Source organism: Sitophilus oryzae, unplaced genomic scaffold (genome assembly GCF_002938485.1).
Source record: "Sitophilus oryzae breed Bouriz unplaced genomic scaffold, Soryzae_2.0 scaffold_227_pilon_pilon, whole genome shotgun sequence".
Lineage (NCBI taxonomy): Eukaryota > Metazoa > Arthropoda > Insecta > Coleoptera > Curculionidae > Sitophilus > Sitophilus oryzae.
Genome location: NW_022146782.1, coordinates 3,065,026 through 3,084,920, shown reverse-complemented (window position 1 = coordinate 3,084,920; position 19,895 = coordinate 3,065,026). Strand labels below are relative to the sequence as shown.

Sequence of the window (19,895 nt, the reverse complement as noted above, 5' to 3'; positions counted from 1 at the left end):
CACTTTATTAAAACACTGGACGCGCGTTTCGCTAACCGTGTTAGCGTCATCAGCAGATTCTTCAAAATAATAAATCATCTGCTGATAGTCCAGTCTTGAAAATAAAGTGTTTTAGTGTATTGTGATGAATTATTGCTTTATTTTACAGCAGAGAGAACACTAATAACTAAAGTCAGAGACCGATCAACGTTAATTTTTGAAGACTGTGTTAGTGGCGCGGCCTTTGGCGTCTAACCCGAACTATGAGCGCATTATCGATATAGTAGGTTGCATTCATACCTATATACTGGCGCGAAAAATTTAAAATTTCTATATTTGAACCGAATCTTAATCTTTCAAGTTTATAATAAGAAATCTTCGTAGTTTTTTTAGATTATCTCTTTTTTTATATTACTCTCTCTATTATTAGACTTTAAAGCATTAAAACCTATAAATAAAATACTGTGTAGGAACACAATAATTTATTTAACTCCATACTCCAACTCAAAGCTGCAATCTTCAGTATCTTTTTTATCTAACTTGATTGGGAGTGAACAGGGAAGCACGGTTGGGAGCTCGCACAGAGTATCAGTAGGTATCCCGTAGGTATTCAATGTTTTTGATAGTCTTTATTCCATAACAAGAACCTAGCAGTTAAAGAAAATAATTTGTATTACTGGAAATAATACCAGGTATAATACCTAGTCGTTCCATAGGTATCAGAAAAGAATGTGATGTTTTAAATTAAAAAGAAATAAATTAGCAATGTACCATTATTATGTGCACTCACTATTACTATTAGGTATGTTAAAATAATTACCGAGATAAAACTTACCTTTAAAGGAAACGTTTTGTCTGGGTCTCAACCACAAAACAAAAATTAGAAAAATGCCGAATAATCGTGGAATCTGAAATAATCAATAATGACAATAATATTCTCTTCTGACAAACTAAAAGAACAGGCACATTCAGTCAAAAACAATTTATTACTCCGATTTGCTCCGTTTATCAACAGATTTTCGTTATCTCCTTCTAGAGCTAAGAAATAGAAAAAGCTACTGACAATCTAATTCATCCTGTCAAATGTTTAACTTGCAAAGTTGAAAACTTCCTTTTTTGAGCGCCTAAACGCTATGCGCGTCTGGGATGCGCGGTGACAAAATAAACTTGTCTACGAAATGCCCTATTCCACAAGCCCTCTCACTTTAGTTATTAGTTTCTCTCTGATTTTACAGTACCTAATTCATTTATAAAGGGTGATAAAATGGCCAAATAAATAAATAAATTCAACAATGCCACCAACAAAATGTAAATACAAAAGTCTGTCAGATTATGTCAACAGTGTAGCCACAAGAGCTGTCATTATGAAAAAGTAAATGTCTCAGTAATGGAATAAAATCTAATTTTCAAAATTATTTTTCCAAATTATGGCTGAAGATGAAGCTGAGGCAACCAAGCCAGTGGATATATACGATGAAGAATTCTATACCAACTTAAATATTGCAAAAGTCCTTATAGATCAGCTTGGAAGACCTAGTGGCAAGTAGTAATTTTTCTAAATATATTAGTACGAGAGCTAGCAACGTCGGAAAAACAAGTATTTTAAAACTCTTTGATATATCTTTTACTATGCTCTCTAGAACAACATGCGGCCCGTCTGGCTGCCGGTAAACGTTGCGTTCTCTACTGCGCATTGAAAGAAGATCCTATATTTTTATTTGTCCTTTAAATTCTAGTATTGAATATTAATCGAACATGTCTCCATAGCGCAGTGCGTAGAGTTTCCGACCACGAACCGATGATTCAGAGTTCGAATCCGGGTCAGGGCAAAGACTTTTTTTATTTTATTTTCGTTTATATTCTGATAGTAAAGTATTAAATATTTGTTTTTTTTTTAATTACCAGAATTATTTAATACTTTACAATCAGAATATAAACGAAAATAAAATAAAAAAGTCTTTGACCTGACCCGGATTCGAACTCTGAATCATCGGCTCGTGGTCGGAAACTCTACGCACTGCGCTAAGGAGACATGTTCGATTTATATTCAATACTAGAATTTATAGGACTAAATTAATAAAAAATATAGGATCTTCTTTCGATGCGCAGTAGCGAACGTAACGGGTATCGGCAGCCAGACGGGCCGCATGCTGTTCCAGAGAGCATAGTAAAAGATATACAGACGTCTTAAAATACTTTCTCGAAAACGTTGCTAGCTCTTAGACTATATTATCACAGATTATACAGATTATAATCTTTATTGTTTTTCGTGGTTCCAATTTTCGGAATCGGGCACTAGTTAGGTTACTAGTTTGCGCACATAGCACGCCCACTTATGGCCTCTAAAATTGTGCACAGCGCCTGACCGGCACACTTATTAGAGAGATATCGGAAAACCGAATAGCGTCATGCAGTATTTACGCGTACCCTTATCATGGTTACGATATGCGCGAGTCAATTTTTAACGCAACACCCGCTAATAACCTAATAGAGACTTTTTAAGCCCCTTATTCGATCAGCTTTATACGTTATCCGTTATTTAGAGCATGCGCATTGATACAAAAATAAGGGATTACCCTATTAGTGGATAGCGTTTGCCGCTATTTAGGTTCAAATAAACGGTACGCTATTACGGGATACATTTTAGCACGGTTGCCAAGTGTAATACTTATTTGGATTATAATCAAAGAAGAAAAAAAAAAGAAAACTGCTACAAAAGGGTAAAAAATAATACGTAAAATAGTTCCTAAATATATACTTTTTGTAGTCTTCTTTTGTCCATCAAAATATATAACCAACATATTTGAGTGACAAAAATTGGCAACGCCAAGATGTAGTGTCCAAGTTGATGGTTGACACTTGACATCTTGACATTTGCAAAATTTAACGTTAACGTTTGACAGATGACGTGTTAAATAAACGGCTCAAAATCTAAAATGACAGTACCTGGCCAACAAATGTTGTCGGTTATTTTTCACAAACTGCGCATGATCAGTATAACGTTTAGCGTTTTACGTCATTTACCAAATAGACGACCTAAAAACTCTCTATAATAACGTTACCGCCTGACGTAATTTGCGGATCAATTACATCAAGCGCTATTTCTAAATAACGTTTAAAAATTGCTTAAATGGGCATGTGCGGGTATTTGACAATCGGGGCCGGCCGGCGAGATCTTTTATTTTAGGTTATGTTTGACTTGTTTTGAATTATTACTTTAGTTTTATTAGGTAATTTCATATTTAAGTAGCTGGAATTAGTTTTAGTTAAATAAATATGGCCCAAAATATGGATTCCACCTCTTCCAATATTAAAGAACCTATAAAGAGGCTTAGGTTTACAGCAGATGACGACTTAGCCCTTCTAAGAGAATTTGTTGCTTGTTGCCCTAAACCCACTGGCAAACGTTGAACAATAAAACACTGGAAAAAAGCACTTTAGCCCTTTAGTTTTAAAATACCTAGTAAACAAAACAATTTCAAAGTTTTAAATTCAAAGTTAGGTTAAGTTTAAATAGCGGACGCGACGCGAACAGACTTCTTTCCGATCCAATAACTATAAATGGAGAGAGTTAATACCACCTCACGTAAAGGAAATAACACCTGGCCTTATTAATGTCCATGCACGCTATTCGGTTTAGCGATATCTCTCTATTACGCTGTTTATTGTTATTTTACGCGAGTTTATTTTTGCGCACAGGAAATTTTACTCGTTTGCACATCGTCATAAAAAACAATTTTCGTACCACGAATTAGGGATAAGATTTTTATCTGTATACATATAGTACACTTAATCTGTGATATTATCTTTAAAGAATATGTCGAAATAAAAGACTTTTATTTTTATTTTGAATTTAATATATTGACAAGAAAGAAACAAGTCACAAATCTTTATATTCTAACAATATAAAGCTGTAACTGAATATTAATTCTGCACAAATCTAGTTCTAGAAAAATAAAGTAGTGCTTTATTTTGGAACTATTCTCTATATAGTGCTGTTATTGACATTATAGTTTCACATAAAATATTTTTGAATTGTTTAGTAACAGTTGTTTAATGAAACTTTTTGGTTTCAGTGAACTATCCAGACACAATTTGAATAATCTACAAAGTTCATTTTTCAATCTGATGGAAAAACATGTTTCCCATAAAAAAAAGTTCGAAAAGAGAAACTTCTTACTAACAGCTATTAAATTAAACATGTTTGGAAAAGTGTAGTTTGAAATGTTGTAAAAGTAAAATATTTTATTACGCGTAAAAAAATAGTTCTTTACATGTAACAAACAGTTTTTAACACTTAAAAAATAGTTTTTTACACATCAAATTTTTTTGCGTGTAACAAATAGTATTTTACGCGTAAAAAAAATAGTTTTTACCATGATTTTTTTGGAAATAGCTATCACAAGTTTTTACAAAAATATTTTATGTAAATACCATCATGTTTTATCGCTAAACTGTACACCTATATCAGTATTGGCACAAAAACAAAAAAAAATATGTCTGAATTTGGAAAAAATAAACCCAAAAAATTATACAGATTATATGAAAACCAATACTAAATTACCTTAACACTAAATGTTTGCGTTTTATGTACAAGGATTTATTTTCTATGATATTTTAGATAAGCAAATATGCAGAAAATGGATTGGGAAACTTGTCGAAATCAATACACTCGACCCTGTAGTGAAAAAGAACCGAAATGGGTTCTTCAAATATATGTTGCAAATTTTGAGGAAGGCTGTTAAAGATTCTGCCTACACGATTAATATTGATGGGGTAAGTGTATTTAATCTGTAATAAAAAAAAAACTTATATAAGTATACTCTTTAAATATACAGGGTTATTCAACACATACGACATGGAGTATTGTAGCTAAACAATTAGATTTTTACAAATTGTAAGTTTAGGGTTTGTTGAAGGACTATTACAGCTACAATTTAAAAATATATTTACAAGATACAGAGTGTCCCAAATAAATAGAAAATATCAAAGTTATATTTTTTTAAATGGAACACCCTGTATATTATTATATTTTTAGTTTCTCCGATTAAAATAAAGATAAATTTGATTAAGGTTTATCACACTTAAACCTTACCGTTTTTAATATATTCTCAATTTTGTGAAATTGCAGTAAAAATTTAAAGGCTTCATTTCTCCAAGGGTATCAAAGTTTATAATACTAAATATTTACTGAAGTTTATTTATCAATCAGTTATTGTGTTGCAATAATAAACATAATACTACCACATACAGAGTGTCTAAAAATTTATTTTAAATAATTTCTAGCTTTACACGGCAATAACTTGTTTAATTTAAATGGAACACCCTGTATATTTTAGGAGAACCCGATGCACAATTTAATTGTCTATCAAATTATATTATGCCATTTTTTACCTATTCCTTCAAGTTTTCGTAGAAAATGCAGTTTCTTATTATTTAGACCTCATTATCAATACCGTGGCTAACGTCATATTCAAGGCCTGACTGTTTTGACAGTTCTACCGAAGTGGTCCAGAATTAGTAGTCTTAAACAAACCAATTGTTTCCATTAGTTTCGCAACAAATCTGTATTTTTTACGCGTTTCTATGCTAATAAAATTATACTAAATAATTTTGAGTGAATAGTGAACTATCTAGATCCGCTTCATAACATCGTACCCGCGAAAAAAACCATACTTTCGGTAAAAATTATAGTAACACCGGCGATGCCGGCTGTGTGTCCGGGCTAGGAAAATGTTGGGGAATTTGTATAAAAACATAATTAATAGCGTTAGTGTTAGTGTATAGTGTTATACCAACGTAAGTGACGTGTATTTTTATGTAAAACAGTTTTCGTTTCTTTATTTTTACTTTGTGAAATAAAAAATTCGGCGACATTGTTCTGTGCCTGTGCCTTGTAGCAGCAATTATAATAAGTCCTCAGGATCTGTCTACATTCTCTTTCCCAACAATATTAACTGTAACTAGGTCACGTCCAAAACCTACAGAACATGCTGTGCCTACAATTTTTCCAAATCAACCCTCTTATGGACCCTCTGTGCATGTTCCCATAAAGAGAAAACGTCCCGATGAAAGAAAACAAGATTTGGACATTCAGGATGAAATAAATATTGAAAAGTATTATTATTATTATGAAATGGCAATATATTTTAAAGAAATTAAATGAATTTGTACTTTATTTCAGTATTTTATATAAAAAAAATGATATCTTTATCTTTTTATTTACGATTTATGGAGATGGTTACTTGATGAACATCGAACTACAAATTACTTAATGTTAATAGTTAATTCTATCTTATATCCACATTTTTTTAAATATGTTAGGCAAATTTTTACAATTATTTTTAATTAAACTTTAAAATGTATTCTGCCGTTATCATATACAATACATTTTCTTAACTTGTCGATAAATGTATAGTTTTCAAATTTTTTAATATTTGGAAACTTTATCACAGGTATATTATTACTAGTTGCTAAATACTCGCTAACGCAATTTTAGGACACGCTTTTTATTATCTAGATTTTATTTTGTTCATCTTATGCTGTAGTTTATTTCATATTAATATTCGTGCTTTAGATCTAAATTTTAATGCTATTCAATTACTTTAACGCGATAAAAAGTTAATGTTATTTTTTAATACCTTTCTGTATAATAATTTTCATATTTATATCTGGCAAAACTATCAATAATCACTATTATTTATGCAAAAACTATATGCAGTACCATATGGCACAATACAAAAGCCGGACTAGTGCGGTGACGTCACAAATCGATGTTTCTGGCCAGTATGTCATGTTGGTTATGTCAATACTATACCCATGGAATATTGACATTTTAGATTGTTTTTAAAGCAACAAATGTACAGGTGCTAAAAACGATAATATTACTAGCCCATTTGTATACAAAAAGAAAACTATTTAAATCTTTATAAAAGAGTATACCATTAATTAAATATACCACCATTATTTCCGCCCAAATATTAATTAATTACATACTTAATTGTGTTAGTTAATAAATTATTCTAAATAAATGTGGATGTGAATCAGAAATCAATCTAATAAGTTATGAAAAAAAGTTTTTTTTTATTTTTTAATGAAATAAACGAGCTATATCGACAATATTAGTATCTGTCCTCTTTAAAAATTTGTTACATCCTTAAAAATAATCTAAAACGTCAATATTCCATGGGTATATTGATAAATGAGGTCTAAATTATAAGAAAATGCATTTTCTACGAAAACTTGAAGAGATAAGTAAAAAATAGTATAATCCAATTTGATAGACAATTAAATTGTGCATCTGATTCTCATAAAATATACATGGTGTTCCATTTAAATTAAACAAGTTATTGCCGTTTAACGCTAGTAATTATTTAAAATAAATTTTTAGACACTCTGTATAAAGTAGTAGGCATAATTTTTATTAATGCAACACAAAATTTAGTAAATAGAAATACTTCAGTACAATATTTGATTGTCAGAACTTAAATATGCCTAGAAAAATTAAGCATTAAAATTATTACTCTATTTTGACAAAAACCTAAATATTTTAAAAATGGTAAAATTAAAATACCTTAATCAAATTTACCTTTATTTTATTTTAATCGTAGAAACTAAAAATGTAATAATATACAAGATATTCCGTTTAAAAAAATACAACTTTGATATTTTTTATTTATTTGGGACAATCTGTATCTTGTAAAAATATTTTTAAATTGTAGCTCTAATAGCCCTTCAGTAAACCCATAACTTACAATTTGTAAAAATCTAATTGTTTAGCTACAATACTATCATATGTGATGAACAACCCTGTATAAACACTTAATAAATATTTTTATAGGATCTTCAGGAAAAAAACGATGACCACTACATGTGTAAATGGTCGAAAGACAAAAGAACGTACATAGCCACGAAACCAATCCCAGGTCAAGGTGCCTTAGTTTATATGGCCGTGGCTAAAGACCCCAGTTTGGGCTGGGACCACCCATAACCAAGCAAAATTAATAGAATGTAAAATAACCATGGAATATGTATGAAAACAAATATTTTTACTTACCGTTTATTAGTTTTGTTAACGCCTTTTTCTTCCACCAGCACCTTTTTTACCGCCCTTTCTTATTCCATTCCCGCTCTTCGGTTTCTTGGCTAGTTTACTCCTGTTTTGTTTTTCCCTCGATTGAAGTCTTTGACCGATACCTTTAGAACTACTACTGCTGTTTTCACTAAAAAAAAATTAATTAAATTAAATTTCATAAAAAATAATCCCAAACCCCTACCTTGTGTGTTGAATTTGCTTTGAAATGGCCTTTTCTATGTCCAGTTTCGGTCTCTTGTTCAAAATTGAATCTACTATATTTAAATTTTCCTTTTTCTCATGTTCCCCTGAGGCTGGTGGCAATTTTCTTTTCCGCGACACACCTGGTGTTATAGGCGCTACACCCTTGGCTTTTTTCTCTTTAGGCAAATTATCCTGAAACTTGCCTAAACTGGCCGTTGAAGCCTTGGCTACAGTGACGGCAGCTTGTAACTAAAAGTGTAATATGTCATTATTGTTTCAATATTCTCTAAGATTATAAAAGTAAAAAACTCACATCTTTAGCTGATGAAACTTCAGGATTTGTTACACCCGCTCTAGGTACTTTAACCTTCTTTGCTTTCGCAATATTTCTTAATCTTTGCAATTCATTCTTTGCGACATTCTCAGACTTGGCCACAGTTTTCTTTGCAAACTGATCTTCATACGGATCAACGTTCTGTGGTACTTCAAGCACCCAATTCTTCGTACTGTCCGCTTTGGCCCTTTTAAACCCATACATCGGTATCCATTTCTGTAGTTGTTCGTCCCATGACAATTTCGACTTTTTCTTCTTTTGTATACCTTTTTCGTTTGCAAACTTTTGCCATTTAGTTAACGGTCTTGGTCTGGGAACGGGTTTCATTCTAGGTAAAAGCGTTTTGGGGGTTGGTAATCGAACCATAATAGCTTCATCAACCTTTTCTGTTGGTAATTCCCATAATTGATTTATTAAAAGTTGTGTATTATCTCTGGTCAGTTTCAAAAAATAATCATCCGCGTTTCTTCTAGAAAAATAATAGATTGTTTACTTTCGAGTAAAAATGTAAATAATTAACAAAAAAAATCTGGTATAGACATGTCCCATGTCCATAACAATACGTATACAAACGTTACTTACTTCAATAAATTCGTATCAAATTCGTTTGTATCGACTGCTAACAAAGTTCCCAAGTCAATTTCTAATTCTAAATGCTTTTCAACGGTAATGGGTTTATATTTTTCAGCCTCTTGGGCTGATTTTTCCAATATTTGGCTTACAACGTCCATTTTGATAAATTATAATTAAAATGAATAACCTCACATTTCTGGTTACAACACGTGTAAAGTTAGCAATGTGGTAAAACAAAAATCACTAACATAAAATATTGATTTATTAAAAACTATTTTTATAATAATTTAGTAAATAAGGATTAAAAGGGATATAAGAAATAACTAATTCATAATTTTGTTCTATTTATTTTTTTCTCCTATTGAACAAAGCGTTGTTTAATTTTATCAAATTTGGTGATATTTGGTTTTATCTTCTGATGTTGGTCAAGCTGATTGTCAAATGACGTCTGACTTTTATCAATTTGGGAAAGGGAAAGGGACTGCGCCATTTTGTTTTTCACTTTAATTTTGTCTGCGTATTTGATGTAGTTGTGGATAAAGTGTTTTAATTAAATACTTAAAATTTGCCTTTAAATTTTAACAAACCATGTCGGCCCACGATCAAATGAGAGCCATGCTCGACCAGCTCATGGGCACTGGTCGAAACGGTAAGCGAATTTCAAGTTAATTATCGTTATACAACCAGGCTGTTTTCGATTTCAGGTGAAAACAACAAATTTCACGTAAAATTTAATGACCCCAGGGTGTGCAAATCGTTCTTACTGAGCTGTTGCCCTCACGAAATCCTCTCTTCCACAGTAAGTATTCTATTCACTTAAAAATATCAATAATGTTCATTACTGTTCACAATCCTCGCCATATGCCACTTAATTTAAACATAAAGTATGATTCAATTTGACTTAAATAACGATTTGTGAACACTAAGAGTGAACGAAATTTACAATTCTTATTATAGACATGTTTTCTTTTTTTTCTGTATAAAATTTTGTTAAACTGAATGTGAATTGATCAAATATGTTATTCGGTACACTAATACGATGCACTGTATTTTCAGAAACTTCAATTATCTAATAAAAGATGAGGAAAATAGGTGTTAGTTTTGTATGTAAGTACACTGACGTACGTATAAAAATCAATTTCTTTAGGTTATTATTGTCGATAGTAAAGAGATGTCGGCAGCAATGTACTGACAAGATAATAATATTTTCCAGTTGATGAAATCAACATTAACTGGGAAATTATTATGGCATAACTGAGCAAATTTGTTGTATTTTAATGATTTTTAATATTCATATATTATTGCTTGGTTATGTTTTTCTTTGAGTTGTTGCTGTTTATTTTTAGTAAAGCATATTGACAAAGGTTTTTGCTTCTGTCAATGATGCTTTACCATCACCAAAGTACGAGCATCGACATTTATTTGGTAAGTTACCCTAAAAAAGTAGAAGTATGTTTCAATTCTTTTCTATCGAATTTACGCTGACTTGGTAAGTAACTTTAACTTATTAAAACTAAACAAACAGTGCCTGCGCATCGTACTACATACAAAATGTCGCAAATAAACGCAAGAATTTAAGCTGTGAGTATTATTTTTGTACTGTTTCTACCTACTAATAGCCGATACACCGTGAGGCTGATAATTTCGTGAGTATGTTATGTAATGCATTAAGTCTAGACGAATTTCAATCGAATTTCCGGATAAAAAGCCTAAATTGAAGTCGATTTTGAGAAAATTTATCGGGAACAAACGAGATTCAGGTGGAAAAGTGCATATATTGTAAGTTTGACGTCATATTATTTATTTATATTTGTTAAATTTAAGGAACTATACCAACTAGAATATAAACACAGTAAAATATAGTGAGTTTGACATTTTTTTATAAAAAAATATTTGTTTTTTAACAGGTTGTAAGATTCTTAAGGTCCATCTACACATAACGTTTTGCCCGTCAGTCTTCCCTGTTCAGTCAAAATGTATCAAATAAATCAATGTGTGCGTGTAGACAAAAAAAAATAGATTTTTTTACTTGAATTTAGAGGGAAGACCATCTAGGAGATATATTAACTTAACTAAATATTTTTTCCCACGATTTTTTTCGTTTTTATTACTTTTCAATTAAATATAAAATTTATCTATGATAATTTTCATGGTACCTCTTTAAATATTAAAAACACTTTATTAATAATATATTTAAAAAAATTCTGTGTTTATATTATCCTAATAAGTAAATATTTGGAAACTGTATTCTTTTAATTTACGTTGAAATTTTATTTAACAAGATAATTTCAGAAATTTAAAGTAATAAAGAATACAGTTGTTGAATTTCTGTAACATTTGAAGAGTTGTTTATAGGAAATATGTTTAATATCTTCCATTTTATTCTTTTTTACCAGCGTATGGATCTAGGGGAATGCCCAAAAATCCACGATTTGGCGCTCAGAGCTGATTTTGAGAAAGCCCAACAAAACAAGGACTACTTCTATGATCTTGACGTAAGTATACGTAGAATACGAGGGTAGTTCAAAAACTTTTCAACCTCACAATGTTAGAAAATATTATTTTTTTACTTTATTTTCGTTTGAAGTGAGCAGATGTCCGTCATTTGTCTGTCAAAAGGTCTTATCATTCAATATATTCAATTGAATTCGATCAACTTAAAATTATTTCACCTTAGAAAAAAAATAACCAGTGGAGTGGAAATGATTTTAAATTATACAGGGTGGCGCACCTCATTCGCCTCGGTTGATTATACGAAAACGGAAAGATGTAGAAACAAAATATTTTGTGAGTGTATGTGGGAAGACAATGTGCATAATTTAAAATTATTTTGAAATGTACAGGGTGTGTCAGAATTAAGATCCATACCAAAGTTATATTTTTTCTTATGGAACACCCGTATTTTATTTAATTTTTGGATTCTCGGACATAAAATAAGGCAAATATTATAAGGGTTTAATATGTTTACAAGCTTTGGTTTTTGAGATATTTCAATATGCATGCTATAATACAAAAGTTTGTCAACATCTTGTACATTACTTTTCAGAATTAATTCTTGTGCTGACTTTCAAGCCAGAGAAATAAACTTTCTTAAATGTATACAGGGGTATCAAAAATTGCTGGTCTATTTTAAATATTTATTTTACACAAGAACTTCGTTATTACAAATACAACACTATGTATTTTTTTGAATAAGTCAAAGCAGATTCAAATGCTCTTTCAAACTATATTAGGGTTTCCTATACCTATCCGGCTCAGATTTTGAATAAAAAGCGTTTTTTCAATAAAATTGTAATCAAGATGGCTGGTGTCGCCATGGCAATTGTCTAGTGGCAGTTAGTAGCTATTTTCAAAATCGACACTAGTTTATTGACTTTTTTTTAAATTTATAACACGTTATTTTTATTTAATTTATCTACAATAAGATTAATAATAAGTATTTATTATTTTATCAAAATAATTTATGAAGAATAAAACAACTACTTTTTTGAATTATTAAAACTTTTTGAAAACGCCTTTTTCTGTTGACTATTGTAAACATTTTTTCTCTCTTTTTTGATTACAGTTGAGGGTTGGAACCTTTGGTGTTACACAGCAAAATAAAAACACTAAATCACCACAATACACCAAAACACTTTTACTTTTACACTGGACGCGCGTTTCGCTAACCATGTTAGCATCATCAGCAGATGAGTGTAAACTAAAGTACAATCTACAAGTTGAGCGTTTATATACTCGCTCAGTGGGCACCTTGTGGGCGTGGCAAAATCTAGCCAACCGAGTCAGAGCCCACTGAGCGTAACAGTTAGATTTCCGCCACTAGAGTAGTAGGAACAAAGAACTTGAAGGAATTGGACCGTTGTCTCTGTTCATACTATCTTTACATTTATTAATTCTGATGCTTTCATATGCATCTAATTGCCTGTAATTTGAGACTTGTTTAATTAATTTTAAATTATTAAGATCTATACAATGTTCTTTATCAACAATATGTTCGGCAACGCAAGATTTATCCGGTCTACCATATCTTATCTGAGCTAAATGTTCTTTAAATCTAGTTAATATTGATCTTCTAGTTTGCCCAACATATTTCTGATTACAATCTTTACAAGAAATTTCATAAATACCCGACCTTTCCAGTGGAGTTGTTTTATCCTTTGGATTACCTAATAATTGTTGTAATTTATTATTAGCACTATACACAAGTTTATAATTGACATTCTTAAAAATTCCTTTTAGACCACAGGATAACTCTCTATCAAACGGTATCGAAAAATATTTAGACGTATCTTTCTCCACTTGAAAAGTCGAATTTTCAGACCATTAACCTACCTTTTTTCTAATTAATTTATTAACTAGTGAAGGAGAATATCCATTACACTCAGCTACATTCCTAATGTAATCTCTTTCTATTTAATATCTTTCGTTGGAAAGTGGGAAACTAAGTAATCTATGAACTAAGAAATTTAAACTAGCCATTTTATGTTCAACACTATGATGTGATTCATTAGGAATATATCTGCGTGTGGTCGTATTTTTCCTATAGATATCAAATTCCAGGCAATTATTAGTATTTCTAATAACTAATACATCTAGAAATGGTAATATGTCGTTGTTCTCTCTTTTTTATAGTCTGTATTTTAGAAACCAAGGGGGCTAGGACAAATTTGTGTGTAGCATCTTTAAGTTCCAAAAAAAAAGTAGCACAATGATGTGAAATTTGTCTCTTTGTATCTCTGCTCGTAAACCTAACCAAATTATTTTTTTAACGAAATTCTCACTCTAGGCAATGGAACATCTTCAAGCCTTCATCAGCGACTGCGACCGCCGCACTGAATCAGCAAAACAGCGCCTTGCCGAGACCCAAGAAGAACTTTCGGCAGAAGTGGCAGTTAAAGCCAACAACGTGCACGAACTTCAGGAGCAAATCGGTCAAAAGCTGGCCAAAGCCGAGCAACTGGGCGCCGAGGGCTTCGTAGAGGAGAGCATGAAGCTCATGGAGGAAGTGGATGAATTTAGGAAGAAGAAACTAGAAGCTGAACAGGAGTACAGGAACTCTATGCCGGCCAGCAGTTACCAGCAGCAGAAATTGAGGGTTTGTGAGGTGTGCTCGGCGTATCTTGGCATTCACGACAACGATAGAAGATTGGCTGATCATTTTGGAGGGAAACTCCATCTGGGATTCATCAAGATCAGGGAGAAGCTGATTGAACTTGAGGTAATTACAGAAATTTTTAATTTGCATAGTTGTTTTGGTTAAAGTTAATTATTTATTATCCTTGCATAATGTTAAAAAGTTTATGTGTAAAAAATAATTTATGAAGAATAAAACAATTACTTTTTTGAATTATCAAAGCTTTTTCAAAACGCTGTTTTCTGTTGATTATTGTGAACCGTTTTTTCTTTTTTTTTTGGGGTCTTTTTAGGGTTTCGTACCCAACGCTTAAACACCTATATTTTGTTTTTCATATTTTAAGATTTTTAAAATGTATACAGGGTGTTTCGAAAAATCTGGTCATTGATTAATCACGATCCTGCTTAAAGCGCTTGACGCAAAAAGCTGATTTTGGAAAACAGATTGACTTTAGGGTGTAGAGGTTCGACAAGAAGGGATTTTGCGAAACTCGAATTCTAAGGGGGTGAAACTATCCCTCATATATTAAAATATTTTTTATTTAAAAACCGCTGAGTTTTTCGGAAAAACTCTTAAACACGTATATTTTATTTTGTTGTTTTACATATTTTAAGATTTTTTATAAATTTATACAGGGTGTTTTATAAAATATGACCATTGAGTAATCACGATTCTGCTTAAACTTCTTGACGTTTAAAGCTGATTTTTGATAAACGGATTTACTGTGGGGTGTAGAGGTTCTATAAGGAGGGGTTTCTCGAATCTCAAATTCCAAGAGGGTGAAAACGCCCCTCAAATATTACAATATTTGTTATTTAAAAAACGGTTAGTCTTTCGGGAAAACGCTTGGACAAGCTTAATTTATTTGGTTTTTTGCATATTTTGAAATTTTTTAAAAAATCATACAGGGTGTTGGGTAATTTCTTAACCACGATTCTGCTTAAACTGCTTGACGTAAAAAGCTTATTTTTGGCAAACGGATTTTTCGAAAGTCAAATTCCAACGAGATGAAACTACCCCTCAAATATTACCAAGTTATATAATAATATCGCCATATTGTTTTTTCTCATGCTGACATAAATGTGAGAAAATTTTATCCAGTTTGTATGTTAATGGAAATTCTTGCTTTGCTTTATCATCACATTACAAATGATTAATTCGACGCGAACGAAGTCGCTGTTACTTATACGCGCATTCAAAATTTCAGCTTAATCGGAAAAATAGTTTATAATAATATAGTGTCTAATGTTGTACAGTATTGGCCAAAAGTGGATGAACCAATACCAATAATTGCGAAGAAAATCAGATTTGAGGTGTTAAATATCAAAATTATTTTATGTATTTTTGTATGTTAAAAGTTTAATACATTCTCACCAAAATACTACAAACAAATATAAATTCTTCTGTTAGTCTTATCATTTATAGATAAGAATTGGCAAATATTGCTTTTTTGTCTTGGAGAGAGTAGATGAACCAAATATTTTTAAAAATCGTTAGTTTCATTTGTTCTGCTTTTATGAACAATTGCGATTTAAAAACATTTGAGCTCTTGTGATATATCATGCCACGTGGAATTAACTTGTCTGGATATCTTAAGTTGCGAGTAGTGAATGCTTTTAAGGATGGTTTGAAGCAATCGGAAATCGCTAAGCAATTACGCCTTGGAAAATCAGCGGTACATTATATTTTAAAGAGATATAATGAGAGAGGAGATGTCTCTATAAAAAGAAAACCAGGACGACCTAAAAAAGTTGGTCCCGATATGATAAAAGCCATAAAACGAATTTCTTCACAAGATCCATTTTTGCCGTCAACAAAGATAAAAGCAAAACTTGAAGAAATGGGCTACACCAGTGAGTACAAGGACGATCCGACGTAAATTAGTTGACCAGAAGTTGTTTTCCGAAGACCCGCCAAGAAACCACTGCTATCAAAAAAAAATTTGAAGGCCCGATTAGCATTTGCCAAGGAATATCAGAACTGGACTGTGGCACAATGGAAAAAAGTTTGTTTTAGTGATGAATCAAAGTTTAATTTGGTGTCATCAGATGGAATTCAACATGTAAGAAGACCTCCCAACACATGATTGCTACCAAAGTACACGCAACCCACTGTAAAACATGGTGGGGGCTCAATCATGGTATGGGGGTGTTTTTCTGAGTATGGGATGGGGCCTCTCCATAAAATTGAGGGCATAATGGATCGGTTTGGCTACAGAGACATTTTACAAAACCTTTTAGTGCCTTATTTGGAGGAAAAAATGCCAGTTGTACACTACTTCCAACATGATAACGACCCGAAACATGCCTCACAATTGGTTAAAAGGTTTTTGGAAGATGAAATGGTGACTGTTCTCAAATGGCCATCGCAATCCCCAGACCTGAATCCAATAGAAAATTTATGGGAAATTTTGGATCAACACATTAGGACCAAATTCTACAAAAATAAGCAAGAATTATTTGCAGCTTTGGAAGAGTCTTGGAAAAATATCGATTTTTCTATAATTGAAAATCTTCTGGGATCCATGCCTAAGCTATATCTGAAAGTAATTAAGAATAAGGGTTATTACACTAAGTACTAGTAAATTATGAGTTAATTTTTCAGTTTTTGTTAACATAAGATTTTTTTTTATTAAATATATATTTTGTTCATCTACTTTTGTCCAATAGTTTTTTCAATTTAAATTTTTTGCTACCTTATTAAAGCACATTTTAAAAAAACAATGCTATTTATTTTTATAGCACTGACACTAGACTTTCAAGTAAATATAGCTCAAATTTTAATTTTAAACATATTAGGAAAAACCTATTATTTTAACAAAGTTCATCCACTTATGGCCAATACTGTATAGATAATGAATGGTACGGAACCCTTCGTGCGCGAGTCCGACTCGCACTTGACCAATTTTTTATATCTTTTTTATTTTGTGTATTTAAAATATTTGTTATTTAACGAAACTATTATACAGAAAACTTCTGAGAAACGAAAGGAGGAAAGAAAAAAGGCCTTCAAGGACAGAGAACGTGACGAAGACTACGGTAGTGGAAGACGATACAGAGAACACTACGTTGGAGGACGCGAACTGGACAGACGTTCCAGAAGGCACAGGTCCAAGTCCAGAGAGAGACGGGACAGGGACAAGGACAACAAAGATAAAGATAAAAGCAGCAGGGACAACAAAGAGAGAGATAGGTAAGTTTTATGTTGCAAAGTTTCCATCTGTCAAGACCCTTTATCTCTTTGAATAAAACAAATAATATAGGATTATAATTCTATCCACATGTATTTATGCATGGTCGACGGAAAGAGGACTCTAGGGTGGGGATCCTTGACAGTTCTGTTTGACGATTCATTTGACACATTTGAATTTGATTTGAAATTTTGTGGATTTGTCCGTCTTTAATGAGCTTATTTTATGTTATTTGTTATTTATTCTGCTACTGATAGTTGTATAATGGTAGTAAATCTAGATGGAAATTCTGGCAGAACTTAAATTAACAGTGACACTATCGCGATTTATCGAAAAAGACTATAAACAAAGAATACACCTAGCTAGAAAAAGAATGGACTCTGCCATACTGAAAAATGGTCCTACAGAAGTGGCGCCATCTATTGAGTAGGGCTTGTTTTAAATGGATCGAAGCGCGGGCTTTTAATTAAATTTGATTATTAAATCTTATTTTTTACACAAATTCAACAACACTAATAACAAGTATCGTTGTGATGTGTAAAAAATAAGATTTAACAGTATAATTTATACAATTATTAAATAAAATAATTTGTTATTTAAAGTTTTTATTTATAAGTCAAATATTTAAACATCATTTATTATAAGAAAACAAGATCAACGTAATATGCCCAAAGTTTTGTAAATGGAGTAAATATAAATAGGTACTTAAATGATGGCAAAAATAAAAGACTTACATTACATTTTTAGGGCCAGAAACAAAAGGAATTGTCTAATTAAAACACATATAACAAAATGATAACAAATTATAGTTTGAAAAACGTTTTGATAATCATTCGATAATATTATGATTGGCGCTATGACAACGACAATATTTTTTGAGAATTTGACAATAGTATGACAATGGCCGTTAGTAACTATGGAAACTACAAAAAACTTCTGATTTAACGCCATCTGGCAATAACTAGGAGCAACTTCTTAACCTAAAAATTAATTGCACTACCACCTAGCGCCTGAGGCTGGAACTATTTTATTTGAAATTTCCGTGGAAACGGTGGAACCGCTTTTGTTATTTCACTCTCCCACCCCTGACTATAAAATAGTTGGTTGTGTAGCGTGCGGTAGATCTCGGTCAAAAATGGAGGGAAAATGAAAACTTTTCACTAGTAAGTGATTATATAATATACATACGTTTAGTAAACCGATCTTCTATGAAATTCACTTAAAATTAACTAATTATATATTTTTTCTTGCATTTTTCCTTTTATTTACTACTTATCAAAGAATTTAGATACGTCAACTTGACTTACCTGCTTCAGTAGCGTATCAGATGTTTATGGTTATAAATAATTATTATAACTTATCTATTTTTATTAGAATTTTATATTTTTATAACAATTTTAACTACAAACATTTATTCACAACGTAAAATAAAATAAAAATGATTGAGTCTACCCCACGTCTACCCTACATCATAGTTTTACATTTTTTAAATAAAATTAGAACGGCACTGATAAACTGGAATTTAAGTCGGCCATATTTAAGGTCTATCGCGGTGGACCTAAGATTTTTGATATGCTCCTTCCTTAGTCTTCTTATTCAAAGATTCAAAGCTTTATTATTTTTTTGATGTATAGTTTTCGATTTATGACGAAAAATTAAAAAAAAACTGTTGTATGTATAGTTTTTCTGAAGTCAGTTGGAATAGATAGGGCCTCTTAATTTTGGCGTCGGCTGGAGAAAGGCCTTAACAGTCTCACTACTTCCAGTTGACTTCGGGAATACTATACCTACATTTTTTTACATTAAACGTATGTGATGTGCAATATATTTTCATTTATTTTTCAGGAAACGCTCTAGATCTCGCAGCAGAGACAGAAGCCGTCGCTCTCACTCGCACCACTCCAGCTCTAGCGATAAGAAAAGAGAACGCGATAGGGATTGAGCTTGAAGGTTATTTATAGAATTCTAGAAGCCTTATGCTTTTTTATGCTGTTTAAACTATGTCGGTTTGCTATATACCGGGTGTTTCGATTTTAATAGTATAAACATTAAAAAGTGTTTCATTTAAGATGGGATCAGCCTGTATGGTTAACATAGTCAAGGGAAAAGTTTGTGAAATATATTTCAATAATTTATAGGCCAAGTTCTTTTAACGGTATTTAATAATGACATCACTCATACTAGAAAAAACTGTATTCTTTGATCTATGATCGCTTTCAAGCGATTTTTTTAATTATTTTATTTATAATCTTCAAGACAGTACTTGTGTGTTTAATGACGATTTAGCAGGTACAAAATATAAGTTTTGTAGATATATTTTTAAGTTATATTAAAAATATGGTTATATGTATTTGTTTTAATAAAGTAAATTATAGTAAATCAACTAATTTTATCCTATAAAAGGTAT

At 31.4% G+C, this 19,895-nt stretch overlaps 3 protein-coding genes across 4 annotated transcripts; 2 read left to right on the top strand and 1 right to left on the bottom strand.

Annotated features, from left to right (window-relative positions):
- Positions 1–1,313: 1,313 nt before the first annotated feature.
- Positions 1,314–8,035, top strand: LOC115884250. The gene is made up of 3 exons (XM_030902753.1): positions 1,314–1,518; positions 4,601–4,755; positions 7,820–8,035. The coding sequence occupies exons 1-3, from the start codon at positions 1,407–1,409 to the stop codon at positions 7,967–7,969; spliced, it is 417 nt and encodes a 138-aa protein (XP_030758613.1). The 5' UTR covers positions 1,314–1,406; the 3' UTR covers positions 7,970–8,035.
- Positions 3,825–9,398, bottom strand: LOC115884248 (ribosome biogenesis regulatory protein homolog). The gene is made up of 5 exons (XM_030902749.1): positions 9,174–9,398; positions 8,571–9,060; positions 8,256–8,506; positions 8,036–8,201; positions 3,825–4,770 (listed from the first exon to the last, which is right to left on the bottom strand). Exons 1-4 carry the CDS (start codon positions 9,320–9,322, stop codon positions 8,051–8,053), a joined length of 1,041 nt encoding a protein of 346 aa, XP_030758609.1. The 5' UTR covers positions 9,323–9,398; the 3' UTR covers positions 3,825–4,770; positions 8,036–8,050.
- A 224-nt stretch (positions 9,399–9,622) lies between these two features.
- Positions 9,623–19,834, top strand: LOC115884249 (putative RNA-binding protein Luc7-like 2). 2 transcript variants are annotated; one of them, XM_030902750.1, is made up of 6 exons: positions 9,623–9,813; positions 9,869–9,963; positions 11,561–11,659; positions 13,951–14,382; positions 17,267–17,490; positions 19,334–19,834. In XM_030902750.1, exons 1-6 carry the CDS (start codon positions 9,753–9,755, stop codon positions 19,428–19,430), a joined length of 1,008 nt encoding a protein of 335 aa, XP_030758610.1. In that variant the 5' UTR covers positions 9,623–9,752; the 3' UTR covers positions 19,431–19,834. The 2 variants fall into 2 exon arrangements, with proteins under 2 accessions (XP_030758610.1, XP_030758611.1); XM_030902751.1 differs by lacking the exon at positions 9,623–9,813 and adding an exon at positions 10,221–10,271.
- The last annotated feature ends 61 nt before the right edge of the window (positions 19,835–19,895 follow it).